The 15,445-nt window shown below is 38.2% G+C and overlaps 1 protein-coding gene across 2 annotated transcripts in view; it reads left to right on the top strand.

Moving 5' to 3' along the window:
* The first annotated feature begins 3,984 nt into the window (after window positions 1-3,984).
* Window positions 3,985-15,445, top strand: part of kctd16b (potassium channel tetramerization domain containing 16b) — a 95,788-nt gene continuing 84,327 nt past the window's right edge. Inside the window, exon 1 of one of the 2 annotated variants that reach the window (XM_004076130.5) lies at window positions 3,985-5,680. In XM_004076130.5, the coding sequence (XP_004076178.2) occupies window positions 4,843-5,680 (838 nt within the window). In that variant the 5' untranslated portion in view covers window positions 3,985-4,842. The remainder of the gene's footprint in view (window positions 5,681-15,445) is intronic. The other variant, XM_078931017.1, reaches the window with a different exon arrangement.

Raw genomic sequence — 15,445 nt, forward strand, 5'->3', positions numbered from 1 at the left:
TTTTTTTTTTTCTTTTCGGTACATTTTTAAATTGAAAATTGTTTAAAAAAAAACTTCTCTAGGAATGATAGACAGCCCCTCTGTCTGCTGGGTCTTGTACCTTCACAGTCAAACACATCTGCATGTTCCAGAATGGCCACCAAGAGGGTTCCTGAATACTCCGGGAAATGATAAATAAAAGATTGCAGCCACAGGTGTGGGAAAACAAGAGTAAATGTCAAAGCCAAAAACACTGTTGGTTGCAGCCGACATTTGAGCTCCAAGTCAGCTCAACATGAGGAACCAAGGTGATCAACACAGACACGTCAGCTTTGCAAGGCTTTGCTAAACTATTTCCCACCATCCCACTGCACACCTGCTTTGACCTGATGCAAGCTGCACAAATATGTCATCAGTGAAAATATGACTTTTGCTTAGGACACTTGGAAATGTTTCTTTTCAAAGATTTTCTAAAACAAAAAATCCCAAATCTCAAAGTGCTTCTGGTCTTGTAAACTTATTTTGATCAGAATCTAAAGTGGTGAGTAATTTTAAATAACAAGGAGTGCGATTATTTTAAATAAGAACCAACCACAGAAAGCAATTATTAGCAAAAATGAACAAAATAAATTCCCAAACACTGCAGCACAGACTGAGGAGGATCACAATGTGTGGATGGAGAGGAAGTTTTGACAAATCACATACTGTCAGTGGTTCTAGATACAGTATGAAGAAGGAAGCACAACAGGACTATAATTTGAAATAAAAGCCAAACAAAAAGGCCTCTCAGAGGAGCTGTTGAGACAAAAGTACTGACAAAAGACAGAAACAACAAAAAGCCCCAACAAAGAAAGCAGGGTTTACATCAAAGGAAAGTGATTTGCAATTGGACACAGATGTATCATTTTGCAAAACTCAGTTGAACAGAGACAACAATTAAAGCTGAATGAAAAACATGATGGGGAAAAAAAAAACTAGAAAACAACAGACCAGTAAACCCAATAATCTAATTGTTTTGGGACAAAGACACAGAACAGATAACAAAATAGATATCTTAAGAAAAGATAAAATAGGAAAAGGAAAAAAAAATGGCCTTGACAAATTACAAACCACAACACAAATACTCTCCGTGCCTCTGCAACTTAAAGAAAAATAAATATATAAAAAATGGAATTGAAAATGTAACCCAAAACGCTTATTCCTATACTGTACTCACCAAATGTGTTGGATAATGAGGAACTCCTAGGTTCAGTGAATCATCTCGCATGAAAAAACAAAACAGTTTTTGCATTGCAATTTTTCTAATTAGATATTTGTCTAATTTATAACCTCAAAAAATGTAAATACAAGTAAATACCAATTCTAAGCAGAGTTTTATTCTATTTGGTTGATTTTTGTCAAAGCCAATTTCCCTGAAGTGCGGCGGAAGGTGAGGTTTTTCTGTCATTTTTAACCCTTGTGCTATCTTAGATGACCCCACCCTTACATTGACGTGTTCTTCCTACCATGACTAAGGTGGATAAAGGTGGAAAGATTTCATGTAATCCATGGACACCAGTGAAGATCACAAATCATTGAAGAAAAAAGGTTCAGAGCACTGTCTAGTGGGTCTAGATGACCCAACTCCCAATGGTAAAGTGCCTAGGATAGCACAAGGGTTACAATCAACTAAAAAGGCCTTTTACTCATTTGAAAAATGTGAATGACTGAAGGGTAAAAATTTGCAAAAATCAACAAAGGAGATGGCTAAAAGGTTTTACTCTACTGAAAATATAACACCAATAGCTAGAATTTACCTGTTAAAAACTGAAAGTTTTGTTTTGATTCATAAAATTATGTTTAAGTTATTAATATTCAATTAAGATAAAAAAAATCACATACTTTTTATACATTTTACATGTGCATAAGACTGAATTTCAATTTGTAAATGTTACTTACAATACAGCTTCTTTCAATTGAAAATATTTTTTGATGAAAATATGTTTCTCCAGTATTTCTATGCAAAAATGTAAATTTGATAAAGAGTAAACTATAGATATATAAAAATGCCATTCCAAATATGTATTTTTTCAGAATGTTTAAATTAAAATATAAACAAACACATCAATGAATAAACCCGCCTGACAGAGGTGTTTGAAGCTAACATAAAAAGTCCTTTGGGTAAAAAAAACTCATCTTCTCTGAGTGAATTTATGCATGAAGTTTCTGGCTGCTGCACTTGCAGATTTCCTGTTTAAAGCCTGGCATTATTCAGTGTGTGGCTGCAGTAAGAAATAGAAATGGGGAAAAGTATTTGCTGTTTATTTCAACCCTTTTCAAGCAAAGTGGAAGTTGTGTAAAATATAGAAGTGAGTAAATAACAATGGGTTTTTATGATCCAGATTATGCAAAATCTGATTTGATTGTTGTTTTGAAATTTTTATTTTAAATCCGTTTGTTGAACACGATTTCTCTTATCATGCCAGTATGAGAATTTACAACAGGATGTGAGATGTAAAGAGAATTGAACACATTGTTTAAACTACTTGAACTCTTTAGAGGTGGTCAATCATCTGCTCTTTAAATAGCAGCACAGCGTGTGTGTGTGTGTGTGTGTGGGGGGGGGGGGGCAGTAGTGGGCACATATATTTATGATGAAGCTTCCAACGTGACCTACTTCTGGGTGAATGCTCAAGTCCCAGTTCGGCACACCTCTCCTCCTTTCACTTCTTCAGTTTGATATTTCTTTTATAGTATCCCTGGTGCTGTTCCTGGTTCTGCACATGTGTTTTAAGGTCACTGGATTAGTCAAACATTTGATAAATTGAGAAATAATTTGTACCAAAGTGTTTGGGATAATTTCAATCTAGACAGACAGTTTATAAAACTGTTCCCTTTTTTGTAGTTTTCAATAATATCATTGTAATATGCAAGAGCCTCATTTGTTTATTTGTTTGAAGTAGTTTAAACTATTGTATTTGTTTAACACATAATCCACCAGTAAAATGTGAAAAGCAGAAAATGAATGGGGTTTTATATGTACATATAAACAAAGTCAAGCTTTGAATAGGGAAATTCAGCAGGGAAAATAATGTTTTATTTTTGTTTTTTGCTTCAAACTATTGGCTTTGTGTCTCTTTTTCCATAGAACCGCAAATTACCTTACTTGGATTTTTATCTTGAACGCAGAAAATCCTGTGACAACGGCTTGGAAAATGCAATTTTGCACAAAGCAAAATTTTAACAATGGAAGAAAAGAAGCTAAAGCACCTTTGGGCAAAAGGGCTTTCATGTGATGACCATTATTTCAAATTGATCTCTCTGAAATCTAGTGGACGTTTTGTATTTCATGGTTTTGTCTAACTGTATTTGCAGCAAAGTGCTGGTTTTGTCCTGCTGGTTTTGCCCTGCAGCTATAGAGCCTGTTTGGTGTGTTGGGGACATTGTGTTCACCAAACCAAGTTCTGTGGATGTGGAGTTGATAACGTTTATTTATATGTGTCCTGAAACTACAGAGTATGTTCATTATTTATCAATTTTTTATGCAATAGTACAATGTGACAGTAAGATGTTCATTATAAAAAAATTTAATTGCTAGCAAAAATATGATGAAGATTATTAAAAACATTAAATCGTGCAGAGGGAGGCGCTGTTGCTTATATTTGCAAAGGCAAAAATCCACACGTTTTCAACACAAAAACGTCTAAACGTTTATCTGGATTTACAATATAATATTTCTTGGAATATAAAGTAATTTTCTGCAGCACAGAATAATACTGTATACATAATGGGGCAACCCAAATCCACTCTGCTCTAAGATATCTCAAGGAATATAGAAACAAGATTAAATTAATAAAAAGTTAAGGTGAGAAATATATTAATTCTTCAGTAAAAATATTAATAAAGTGCCGTCGTTTTGTCTGTCTGACAAAACTTTTTACCCTTTTCTGTATGTGTGTGTGTGTGTGCGTCTGCATGTGTGTAACAGGGGAGTGGGTTATACTGAAGACACCACCCAACTATGTCGGCAGAGGGAGGCGGCGCGAGTGCGCGAGACTGAGGTTGGGATGCTTGCTTCAGCACCGCGGACAGCTCCCTGTGCAGAGCGCAGCCGGCGCGGGCAGATCTGCGCAGCGTGGAAAATGAAAACAATTTGATTCCGAACTTGGATTTTTTTTATTACCACTGCTGGAAAACAACAGATATAACAAGTTTTCTGCATGATGCATTTTTTTCGTGCGTTAGTAACCAGTCATGTGTGTAATGACAGTTCACCATCAGAGTGACTAGAAGACTGCCAAGTTTTTTTTCTTTTCTCCACATCTTAATCCGAAAGGAGGAGGCTGAGCGTCTTGAAATTTAAGTGAGAAGACCACATCAGTAAATCGATCATATTCTAAAAAAGAAGTTGCTCACTTCCCCCATCGTTGCGCGCCTGTGCGGAGATCCGCTTCTTTGCCAGCTGGAAAATACTCCCAGGAACAAAACAATGTCCGCAGAGGAAGTTTCTTTTTCAGAAGATGCATTAGGCTTCTTTCAACCTCCTCGTCTCTTCGTAATGCTGTTTTCCCAGAGGCTATGGGAGTCCTATGTGAGCCTTTGATGCGCCAGGATCCATTTAGCCTCTGTGATTCTCCTCTCTAACCCACAAAGAAGCCGTTTACAAAAGGGGCACCACATTTTCCCCTTTAACTGTTTTATGGGTTATAATCTCAGTGGATTAATACATTCTATTTTTTGCGGGATGAAGTTGAAGGCTGTGCGTCACAAGAGCAGGAGACGTGGTTTGCGCAACTTTTGACACGGATCTAAACCCGTTTTCCTTCTTTCATTCATTATTTGAGACTTTAGTGTGTTTGCGTGAGTGTGTGTGTGTGTGTGTTGATGACAGAAACGATGGCGCTGAGTGTGAACTGCAGGACTAACCCCATAGAGCAAGCATCCGTCCAGAACAGTTTCCCAGATGTGGTTGAGTTAAACGTAGGAGGGCAGGTTTATTACACGCGTCACGCAACTTTGGTGAGCACCCCCAGTTCATTACTAGGCAAGTTATTTTCGTCCAAAAAAGACGCGGGTAACGATCTAGCGAGGGACCCCAAGGGTCGTTACTTCATCGACAGGGACGGCTTTTTGTTCCGATACGTGTTGGACTACCTCCGGGACAAGCAGGTCGTCCTGCCGGACCACTTCCCGGAAAAAGGGAGGCTCAGGAAGGAGGCAGAGTACTTCCAACTGCCTGATTTGGTGAAGCTCCTGACCACTGAGGATGTCAAGTTCAGCCCGGACGACTACATCCTCAGCGACTATGAGGATGGGTCCCAGGGCAGCGACCACAGGCAGTGCCCCCCGCCCTCTCTCGTCCCCGCGGACAGAAAGAGCGGCTACATCACGGTGGGGTACCGGGGGTCATGCACCACTGGCCGTGAGAGTCAAACCGACGCCAAGTTCAGAAGGGTACCCCGGATACTTATATGCGGAAGGGTGGCCCTCGCCAAAGAGGTGTTTGGGGAGACTCTGAACGAGAGCCGGGACCCGGACAGGACGCCGGATCGGTACACGTCCCGGTTTTACCTGAAGTTCAAGCACCTGGAGAGATCTTTCGACATGCTGTCGGAGTGCGGCTTCCAGATGGTAGCGTGCAACTCCTCCGTCACAGCCTCGTTTGTCAACCAGCACACCGAGGACAAAAACTGGTCCAGCTACACAGAATACGTCTTCTACCGTAAGTCACACCTTTTTTTCCTTCTCTTCTTGTGCAGCTGAGTCTGCGTGCATGCACGCGCACTACCACCAGAAGGCGCACGCGGCTTGTCAGGTGGTGACAGGATGGGGTGTCTCTGGCTATGAAGATGTGGGTGGTGACTGCTGCAGGCGGTGTGATCAGAGATTCCTGCTTTTTCCCTGTACTACAGTGCTCTGGGTTATTTCTGATTTGCTTTGATGGGGTCAAATTCCTGTTTTAGAACCCTTTCAGGCTCAGGCACATTTTTGAACTGTGGATGGAATGCATCTTAAAAAAACAAAAATACAAACTACGTGCTCTCTGGTGGGACTGTTGTTTTATCTGAGCCCTATGGAAACAGAGTTCATTAGTGATCACCTCTGTAATAGGGGTTAAGGCAGGGTGATATTCCACCTCAGACACAGTAGGGCATTTGGCACAACCACTTAGCAGACAGGTTAGTTTGTGCTTTCATCTGGTGGTTTTATACTATTACCCTGTGTTGCAGCACTCTGTGCAAGAGTAAATATTTCAAAAGATTTAAGCAGACTGGAATAATTTCACTGCCAGCTGTGCGGTTGCTGTCAGGGCGACGATCACTCACCACTTCGCCGTTTCTCATCAGCAATTTGATAGACTTCATCCCATCTCTTTTCTTCATTCAGTCCATCTTTTCAACACCTTATTTGAAATCCTTTTGCAATTTCCCTTCAAAAATGTCTTCATCCATTCTGCTGCTTAGCTGCCATGAAGATGTTGGAGAAGAACTTGACACATTGATGCTTAAGTACACTTTCTTTGGTTGTTAATTGCTTTACAACGTTTCAGTGGAAGTTTCTAGGTCTGGCAGCTATAGATTTCATTTTGGCATTTTTAAGTTAGGCAGAGCAAAAAGTCCTAAAGCAGAGTTTTGTAAACTGCACTTACAATATTTGACTTTATTCGTTTGGAAGCAAAAACCTGAAGGAATTGGCTCTGTTAACTCTAAAAGAAACACATCTTATATTTGTCAAATAACATTTTCCTCTAAAAACAGTGATTAGAATTGTTCAGTTATGGAAAGATTATTTTTTTGTTTGACAGGGATTATAGGGCAAGATGATGAAGGGTTGGTGACCGCTGATTAAAATATTGAAAACTCGTATCAACATAAAAAATTATAACTTAATGATAAAAAAACAATAGCGTTTTTCAGAAACGTGCTGAAGAAATAGATAAATTATATTAGTGATTGGATTTGATTTGAAAAAACACCACAAGTGCCAACAGTGACTCATCTTCACCTTAACATTAAGACATTGAAATTAGTCCGGTACAGAGATGGCAAAATGCTGCAGATTTGTAATTTCCCTTGTGGCCCGACAAAATCTCATCAACCCAGAAACAAATAAGCTTGTGTACCACAGCTCTAGGTTTTAAATAGACGAGGCCTAATTCCCAAGCAAACAAAGCAGGAGACTTTGATTTTTCCATGAACTAAAATCAAAAAAGTGGACGGTTTCATTTTCACTGAATAACATTAACTGCACCATGCAGTCATTCTCACCGCACTACCAGATTTTCCGTGTGCTAAAAAATAAAAGATGCAAAAGTTCTTAAAGAACCAATAAGAATAAGTTTTGTCGCATTTTTCTGACGATACAAGACATAAGAAAATTAAGCTCACATTTGTATTTCGGAGTATTTCTTTATTAAGATTGTTTGAATCAGGCACAAAAAAACAAAAAAAATGCTGTTTGAAAAAGATTGTATTTGTGACATAAAAAATACCCTGGGCGGGGACAAAAGCTCCTTGCTCTGCTCCATTCCGATGCATCTGCCAGCAGACAAATAAATAATTTTTCTCGTCCAAGCTGGCATCTGGCACTAAACTGTACATGATGGGGTGTGAAGGGCTGTAAGCTAGTCGGAGAGCATGTAAACAGCTTTCTCATCAACGGTGGTGGGCTTGCTTTGCACTAATGGTCCTTCCCCCACAACTCAAAGATACATTTCAAATGAATTTGTGGCACTGTGTCCTAGAAAACAACACCGAATTTATTTTTTGTGGATAAAAATGACATAACCATCATTAAAAAAACATTGGGAATGCTTTTACAATAGATCAAAAGATGAACAGAGCGGGTATTTGAAAGGTTAATCTTTAAGAAGTCACGTGACAAGGAAGAGCTATGATACATAACACAGGATGTGAAATCCACGCATGAAATCGTGCCGACATATCAAGGAAAATCACCAATATTAAGTCCTAAAGTCACAAAATTAACAGCAGCTGAAGAAACAGACAAGAACAGTTTGTTGTTGTGTCTCCAGCTAAGTGAGTTCTGCGTTAATATCCTTCATGTAGCACAAAAGGCTGAATGGCTCCCAGTCTTCATGGCTCCATGGAGCAGCACTAAAAAGCAAAATCCAGGGGTAGTAAGTGCTGTTGGTGTGCAAATTAAACATGCACATATGTGCTTGCTGCACACCTTGCTTATACAACATCTGACAGTGTGTCTGTGGGCCACCACTTCCTCTTTTGGCCCACTGACAAACAGCAGTAGCTTCCAGGCTCCGATGGAGAGACACGTGCAGAGTTTGTAGGAAGCTATACTCTTTGCAGAAAATGGTCCACACAAACGAGATGTACTCTTGAACACAGAGGCCCTGTGTTTGTGCACGTTTGCATGCACACCAGCATATACACAAAGAAACACAGGTGAAGCATGCTGGGAGTCCCTTTACGCTGCAGATTAAATGCAGTCTTGTTTATCCGCCTGTCACGTTTTTTGCAGCACTCCTCTTTGCCTTCCCCTCCTACTTTTCTACCCCCGATCTCTTTTCTTCCTGCCTCCTTTCATGTCTCCTCATTTTACTCTAGTCAATCATAGTTGCCCCCCCCCTCCCCTCCATTTTCCTGTGTGTGCCGCAGGGCCATGGAGCACTGTGGTGCCACCAGTTACCTTTACACGCCTCGCTGCACCGTCACGCCTCCACCCTCACTTCTCATTCATATCCCTGTCCATGATTGTGTGTTAACTTCCATCTTCACCTCTCTGACAGTAAGACTCTCTCTCTCTGCACTTTAGGGGTATCTTTGATTTGTGTAACAAAATTTGGTTACTCTTTTACATTTTGCTAGGATAGAAAGTGTATTTTCCTGTTTGTTGAGACAATGAGCAAAAACACACACACACAACCTTGCCCTTGACCTCACTGATAATCTTTAGAAAGATTTGCAGTGTGAGCTGCACGCCAAATCTTCCTAACTTTACTCTGCTGACGTGGCTAAATGTAAGTAAATCTGTGGTATAGTTACAAGAGAAGAGGCTACAATTGTTTTGTGTGGAGAGGTGCAACAACCAAACATGGCTTTATACAATAATTCCTATTTCCTTTTATTTATTTATTTATTTGTTTCTTTGTTAAAGTTAAACTTTCAACCAAAAACCATATGCAATTTCATTTCAGGAAATGCAATTGAAGCCTGCCATTCTGCTGTAGCTGTGTAAGCATGCCTCATTAGTCTTTTGCTGTCCATGCATATTTAAAAAAAATGTTTTTCACAGAAGAAAATCTGAATAGGTTACGAAAAGTGAAACCTGCTTGAACACCCTCTTCACGAAAATTCAACAGTTTTTCAAATCCATTTTTAGAAAATCCATATCTGGTAAAATACAAATGCTGATCTTAAAAGATTCTCTCCTTCAAAATAAAAATTATTTCTGAAAAAATGTATATTTATCCACTGGTCTTTGTCATACACTTCTTATTAAAAAAATAGAATTTGGCCCCATTTTCTCTGAAAGAACACGAATAAACCAATTATCCAGTGGGTTTTAATCCAGAAAAAGATCACACTTACAGTTCTGTGGGGAATCTTTGAACACATCCATTTAGCCCATTGGTTGAAATTACGTGGCCTAATCTTGTAATCTTAAACAAAAAGTTGCAAACCAAGAAAAGAGGCTCAACTTAGGTTTGATTACACTGTGTGACCCCACTGACATCCTCTTAATAATTTGTTTTCCACCATCCAAATTCTTTATGCTTTTGTCTTTTTTTTTTGGCCTATTTTGGCCTCAAACTGTCTTGATTAGTGGTTTGAAGTAGATTGACTAATTGGCAAAAATGATCTTAATACATGATTTTAACAAAAGAACAACAAAAAATATACCTTAAACTATAAAAAAAATATACCTTAAACTTAAACGTGACAAACTGAAACCATATCTTAACTTACCAAATGGGTGTGAAAGGAGGATTTGAAGGATCCTGAGGGTTAAATAACTGAAAACAGAAACCAGCAGGATGATCAAGGCCGTGTTCAGACAGGGAAAACTGTTTGGTCTGGACCCAGTCTGCTTAACCTTTGTGCTTGGTCACTTTAACATTGGGAGTTGAGTCATCTAGACCCACTAGACAGTGCTCTGAACCTTTTTTCTTCAATGATTTGTGATCTTCACTGGTGTCCATGGATTACATGAAATCTTTCCACCTTTATCCACCTTTGTCATGGTAGGGAGAACACGTCAATGTAAGGGTGGGGTCATCTAAGATAGCACATGGGTTAATTTGGTCTGGATCGAGATTGGTGGAAGAAAACCCGAGAACATGACAAACTGGAACATGAAATTTGATTTAAAGAAAAGAAAATTAAACAAAAAATGAAACTAACCTTGGATCAAAAAATATTTTAGCCCCATTCTGCTTGTAATTTTCGTGTCCTGCACTAAACTTCAATGCAACATTTGACAATATTGTTTTTGCTAATATGATCTTTTGTGTCATCTGTTTTCATTGATTTGCCTTAAACTTTTTAAAGCACATTTTGAGACTATACTTGTAATTGTTTTATCATCTTTCGTTAAAGCACCTTTCTACTTTCCTTTGGCAAAGCTGCAAAATGGTCTTTGGGATTGAATTTTCTTCTTTTTTTTTTTTTTGGTTAGATCAAAGGAGATAGTAACCTGCTTCCTCCACACTACATTTACCCATTTTAAAGGATGTCTTTATGCATCAATATTTAATGCATAATAAGGGAGATTGCTTTGGAGTTTAAGGCTGCAGACTAATAAAAGAGAACACGCTGTCAAGTAAATCAGCAAAGTCAACTTGATCTGTTTTCTTTAGGATTTTGATAACAAGAATAACATAATGCTTAACTATGTTTGCATTGAATATATAAGTCTGAAATTGTAAAAAGATAAAAAAAGCCACAGTTTATTTTATTTCCTTAATTTAGTAAACACATACACATGTTAAAATAAATCTAATATTAAAACCTTGCTTCGTTAACTTTTATTGTTAGGAAAACAAATACAGCAATAGAAATGAGTAAATTCATGCCAGATAAGTCATAGCATCTTGATACAAAAATAATTAAGATTAAATGTAAAGTTCACTTTTTATTATTATAATGAGCTGTAAACTTATCATTTCATGTGTTATGGAGCATTTTATCAATTTCAAATTCCAATTTGTCAAAACTTTCAGTTAAACTTATCAGATTCAAATGAATAAGTTTTGGGATTCTGAACATTTTCTGATATTTTTTCTTTTTTTCCACAACATTCTGTACCAGATTTGAACTCCTTGCTTCTTTATTAAAATCAATTCTTGTTATTTATATAGATTTGAAACTCATCTACTTTCACACAAGCAAATATGTTCTTTCCTTATCTGAACTTGTTAAATATGGATCAATTTCTGTTCTGGGACCCTTTTCTGAACCAGACACCTGTTTGCCATTTACACAACATGCAGAAGACATAATTACATTACTGATGTGTGTCAAATGCATAAAGAATATTTAAATAAATAAATAAATACCGGCACTTCTTGAATTTTAAGATGTGTTTTGCTGATTTAATCTCTTTTTGTGATTTTTTGGCTAAAATAATCAAGACAATGGAAAAGGGAATGCTAACATGTAGAAAAAATGTCCCATGATTGCTTTTATCAGAACAGCTGTGGAAGCAAAATGCAGTTCAGGGGTCAGCACTGTTTACCACATGAAGTGCCACTTTGAAATTTTACCCATAACAACTGGGCCATCACCAACTATAATTTGAACTCTAATAAAGATAAATACATTTCAAATATATATGAAATTATACATAATTCACAAACTCCAGGTCAAAGGGCTTTTTTAAACAGATTTTGACATACACTTTTAGCGATCAGCTGAAGTCTTCATTTTAACCCTTGTGCTATCTTACATGACCCCACCCTTGCATTGAGGTGTTCTTCCTACCATAACAAAGGTGGATAAAGGTGGAAAGATTTCATGTAATCCATGGACACCAGTGAAGATCACAAATCATTGAAGAAAAAAGGTTCAGTGCACCGTCTAGGGGGTCTAGATCAGTGTTTTTCAACCTTTTTTGAGCCACGGCACACTTTAACCTTGACAAAAATCCCGCGGCACACCAGCATCCAAAAAAATAGATAAAAAAAAAAAAAAAAGAAAAAGCTCAGTCTGTATTCATCTACAGCCGCTCCGCAACCTCACATGCATTTTTGTGATAATTGTTGCAGAAAACCCTGGAAGCTGCAGCTGTTTTTTCTAAAAGATGTATTAAAAATTAAGTCAAAAGATTCAAAAACTGTTTGATGTGTGTTCGTTGTTTTAAGACGTTAAGAGGAGAGACTCATTGTTTTCATTTTGTTCACTTGTTCCAGTCTGACACCAGATTCTGTGGAAAGCTACACCGCTAAAGACGAGCTTTAGCTGGTATTTTTGTTAGAACAGAGAGACTTTTTTGCGCTAAATCGAAACAAGGAAGTGAATACTTTAACCACTTCTGATTGGTCAGACTGATGACATGTGATTAAGCCTTCAAGAATGATTGGTGGAGACAGTTAAAGGGGCGGGACTTTTCCTTACACACTTATAGCTGCAGCTAAATCGCGCTATCCCGTTATTCTTATCAAAATATCTTTAATACAATCATATAAACACAAAGAAAAAATAATTTTATGATATTTCATATTCTTAACTTCTCAGTGTTTTATCAGGGCCTGTTTGGATGAACAAAGAGCTGATTTCCTGGAGATGATAATTGTTTTTAGATCAGTTAATGAGGGCAATTTCTCACGGCACACTTGACCATCTCCCACGGCACACTAGTGTGCCGCGGCACACTGGTTGAAAAACACTGCTCTAGATGACCCAACTCCTAATGTTAAAGTGCCTAGGATAGCACAAGGGGTTACAACTTGTTCACATTTCATATTGACATTCTGGGTCCGTGTGGCGAAGGAGAAAGTTAAGCACTGGCAGCACATACTTGGAAAATTATGTGCTAATAGTCACTTTCTTAATTTGTTCATTTTAAATCGCACATTCATGAAGGCTAATGCGGAAAAGTGGCAGTATTTATATTGGTGGGCGGGGTCAAAGTAAGAGCGCTTCATGAGTGGACCCTTTCCTTATGATCCCATAGGGGGAAAAAAGCTCATTGTGAGAACAGATTGTCACTCAAACTTTTCTTTTTAAATCTGAAAAATATATGCAGATAGATCAAGTGTTTGTTGTTGTCTTTCCCTCTGCGTGCCACAGTTGGCACGCTGTCATATAATCGGAAGAGAGCTTTAAAAGAAAAAGCCTGGAGTAAGGTACGCCAGGTTTGCACAACATTCGACATTTCCCACTTAGCTTCTTCCAATTGTAGGTAATAGACATGAGCTAATATTGGGTAGAGACATTCCAGTGCACCATCTGCTAAAAGCATCACATGCCTGGTGTGAACGTAGCAGAATTGTTCCAAAGCAAGACAGAGGATGAAGAATTGAACGGACTTAGTTATTTGAAGTGATATAAATAGTTTAGTTGACTTGTTACCATGTTCTTCATGCTATGATTATCTTAATAACTCATCATACGCTGCGCTAATACACTAATTTCCTCTTATATTTCCTAAACAATAATGTGTTATGGTGCATATACAGTCTATTCTTGTTATCAAATCTGTTAATATTGATTTGTCTTAATTTTGTTCTCATATTTTGTGAATATTTTTCTCCCAAAAGTGCGACTTTAAAATGATTTTTTCTTCTTTATTGGGCATGATTTGGCTGCTGCGACTTATACTTCGAAGCTACTAATAGCTGTTAATCATCTCTGCTGACTCTTGCTTTGGCAAATACACTATGGATGTGGCACAAAGAATGTTTTAAAAGTGGCAGGAAGTGTTAGGAAGGTAGGAAAGCACCACTTTTTGACTCCAGATGCCATTATTTTGCACTCCAAAATGTGGCAGCAAGTGAATTGTGTGTCATTGCAAATGGGCTCTCTGGTGTCTGCTGGCCTGTGCCATTAGCCGGATACACACAGATGAGTAACCTCTTCTGTGGCAAATGTGTTTTGGCAGGCTAGGACTTGTGTGTGTATGTGCTGTAATGCGCGACCTGTGGTGCCCTTCCTGAGGCTTTTACACACCCATCCAGCCACCTGCTCTCCACCAGCCCCTCACAAATTCATGTGTGCATGTATTTAATAATACCCGCACCGTGATGTCATGTGAAATCAACACCATGCTGAATTTGGGAGCTCCTCCCTTAACGGCGTGTGCAGGCTTTTGGTGCAGCGGCCCACGCCACAGGTCAGCAGAAAAGTGATTAGCTGCAGAGCAGACACGCCACGGCAGCTAGGAGGAGATCCTTGATGGGGACAGCTGCTACCTCAGCCTCAGCTCCTCAGGGGTCCAACACACTTTAAGGTGTATTATTTGGACAATGAGAGCAAAGTGGCAGCAGGTGGACAACACTGATCTACCAAAGAAAAGACAAATGATTCTGTTTCCTGCCTTAGAGCTGTCATACTTGAATGCAACTTTAAACTGTTATAGTTAAAGGAAAAAAATATATATATGTTTATCAGTATAATTCAGTCAAAAATTATAAAATAATAACACATCTTTATGGAGATTTAGATTTTTAAATCCTGGAATAACATTTTATCTTTGAAGCAGCTTCAGCTTTTTGCAGGTTATTAATTCAGATATTCCACATTGCACACTATTAAATTCATACAACAGGTGATTGAAGCAAGTGTGCATGTTGATAACACCTGCTGCTGCAAACCAACTACTTGGCTGCATATTGCTTCCTGCTAATTTGTTGATGTCGTAGATACACCATATTGATTTTCTAAAGCTTTTAACACAAAATGCATTATCACAGATAATTAAACAATGCAACCTCCTCCCATTCCCCTTATCATTAGTGTGTTATAATCACAATTTCCATTCTGTAGAGTTATCTTTTGTTGTTATTTTGCGGTATGTGGAGCTATTTAGAAGTATGTTCAATATATTGCAATTATGTAATATTTCTTTTGGAATATACAAACACATTTTTTTAAATATTCTTTTTACCTTGTTATATCCAAAATACGCAAAAAAAGACTAGGTTGGACTGAGGATGAGAAGAACCTTCTGTCAAGGCATTAACAGAAGGCCTTCTTCCCATGAGTCCTCCAGCAAAGGAGATTACGGGGAAGTAAATAAATAGCTGAAGATGGATTGGAATGCTGTTCCCAAAAAAGGGGCCTTCAAAACTGTGCTATTGGCCCTTTTAAGCTTTGACCCATCCCTCTGAGGGGCCAGAATATAAACCAATATTACTTATTTATGGAGCTGACAAAACTTTATACGCCATAGGGTTCCACAAGTTCTGAATTTTGATAGAGCTACAAACACAGCAGTCAGTGACAATGATCAACTGGCCATCTTCCACAGGCTCTCGTGAACATGTTGGTCATGATTTCTGTTTGGCAAC

This window comes from Oryzias latipes, chromosome 14 (assembly GCF_053564925.1).
Source record: "Oryzias latipes strain Hd-rR chromosome 14, Olatipes_Hd-rR_3.1".
NCBI lineage: Eukaryota > Metazoa > Chordata > Actinopteri > Beloniformes > Adrianichthyidae > Oryzias > Oryzias latipes.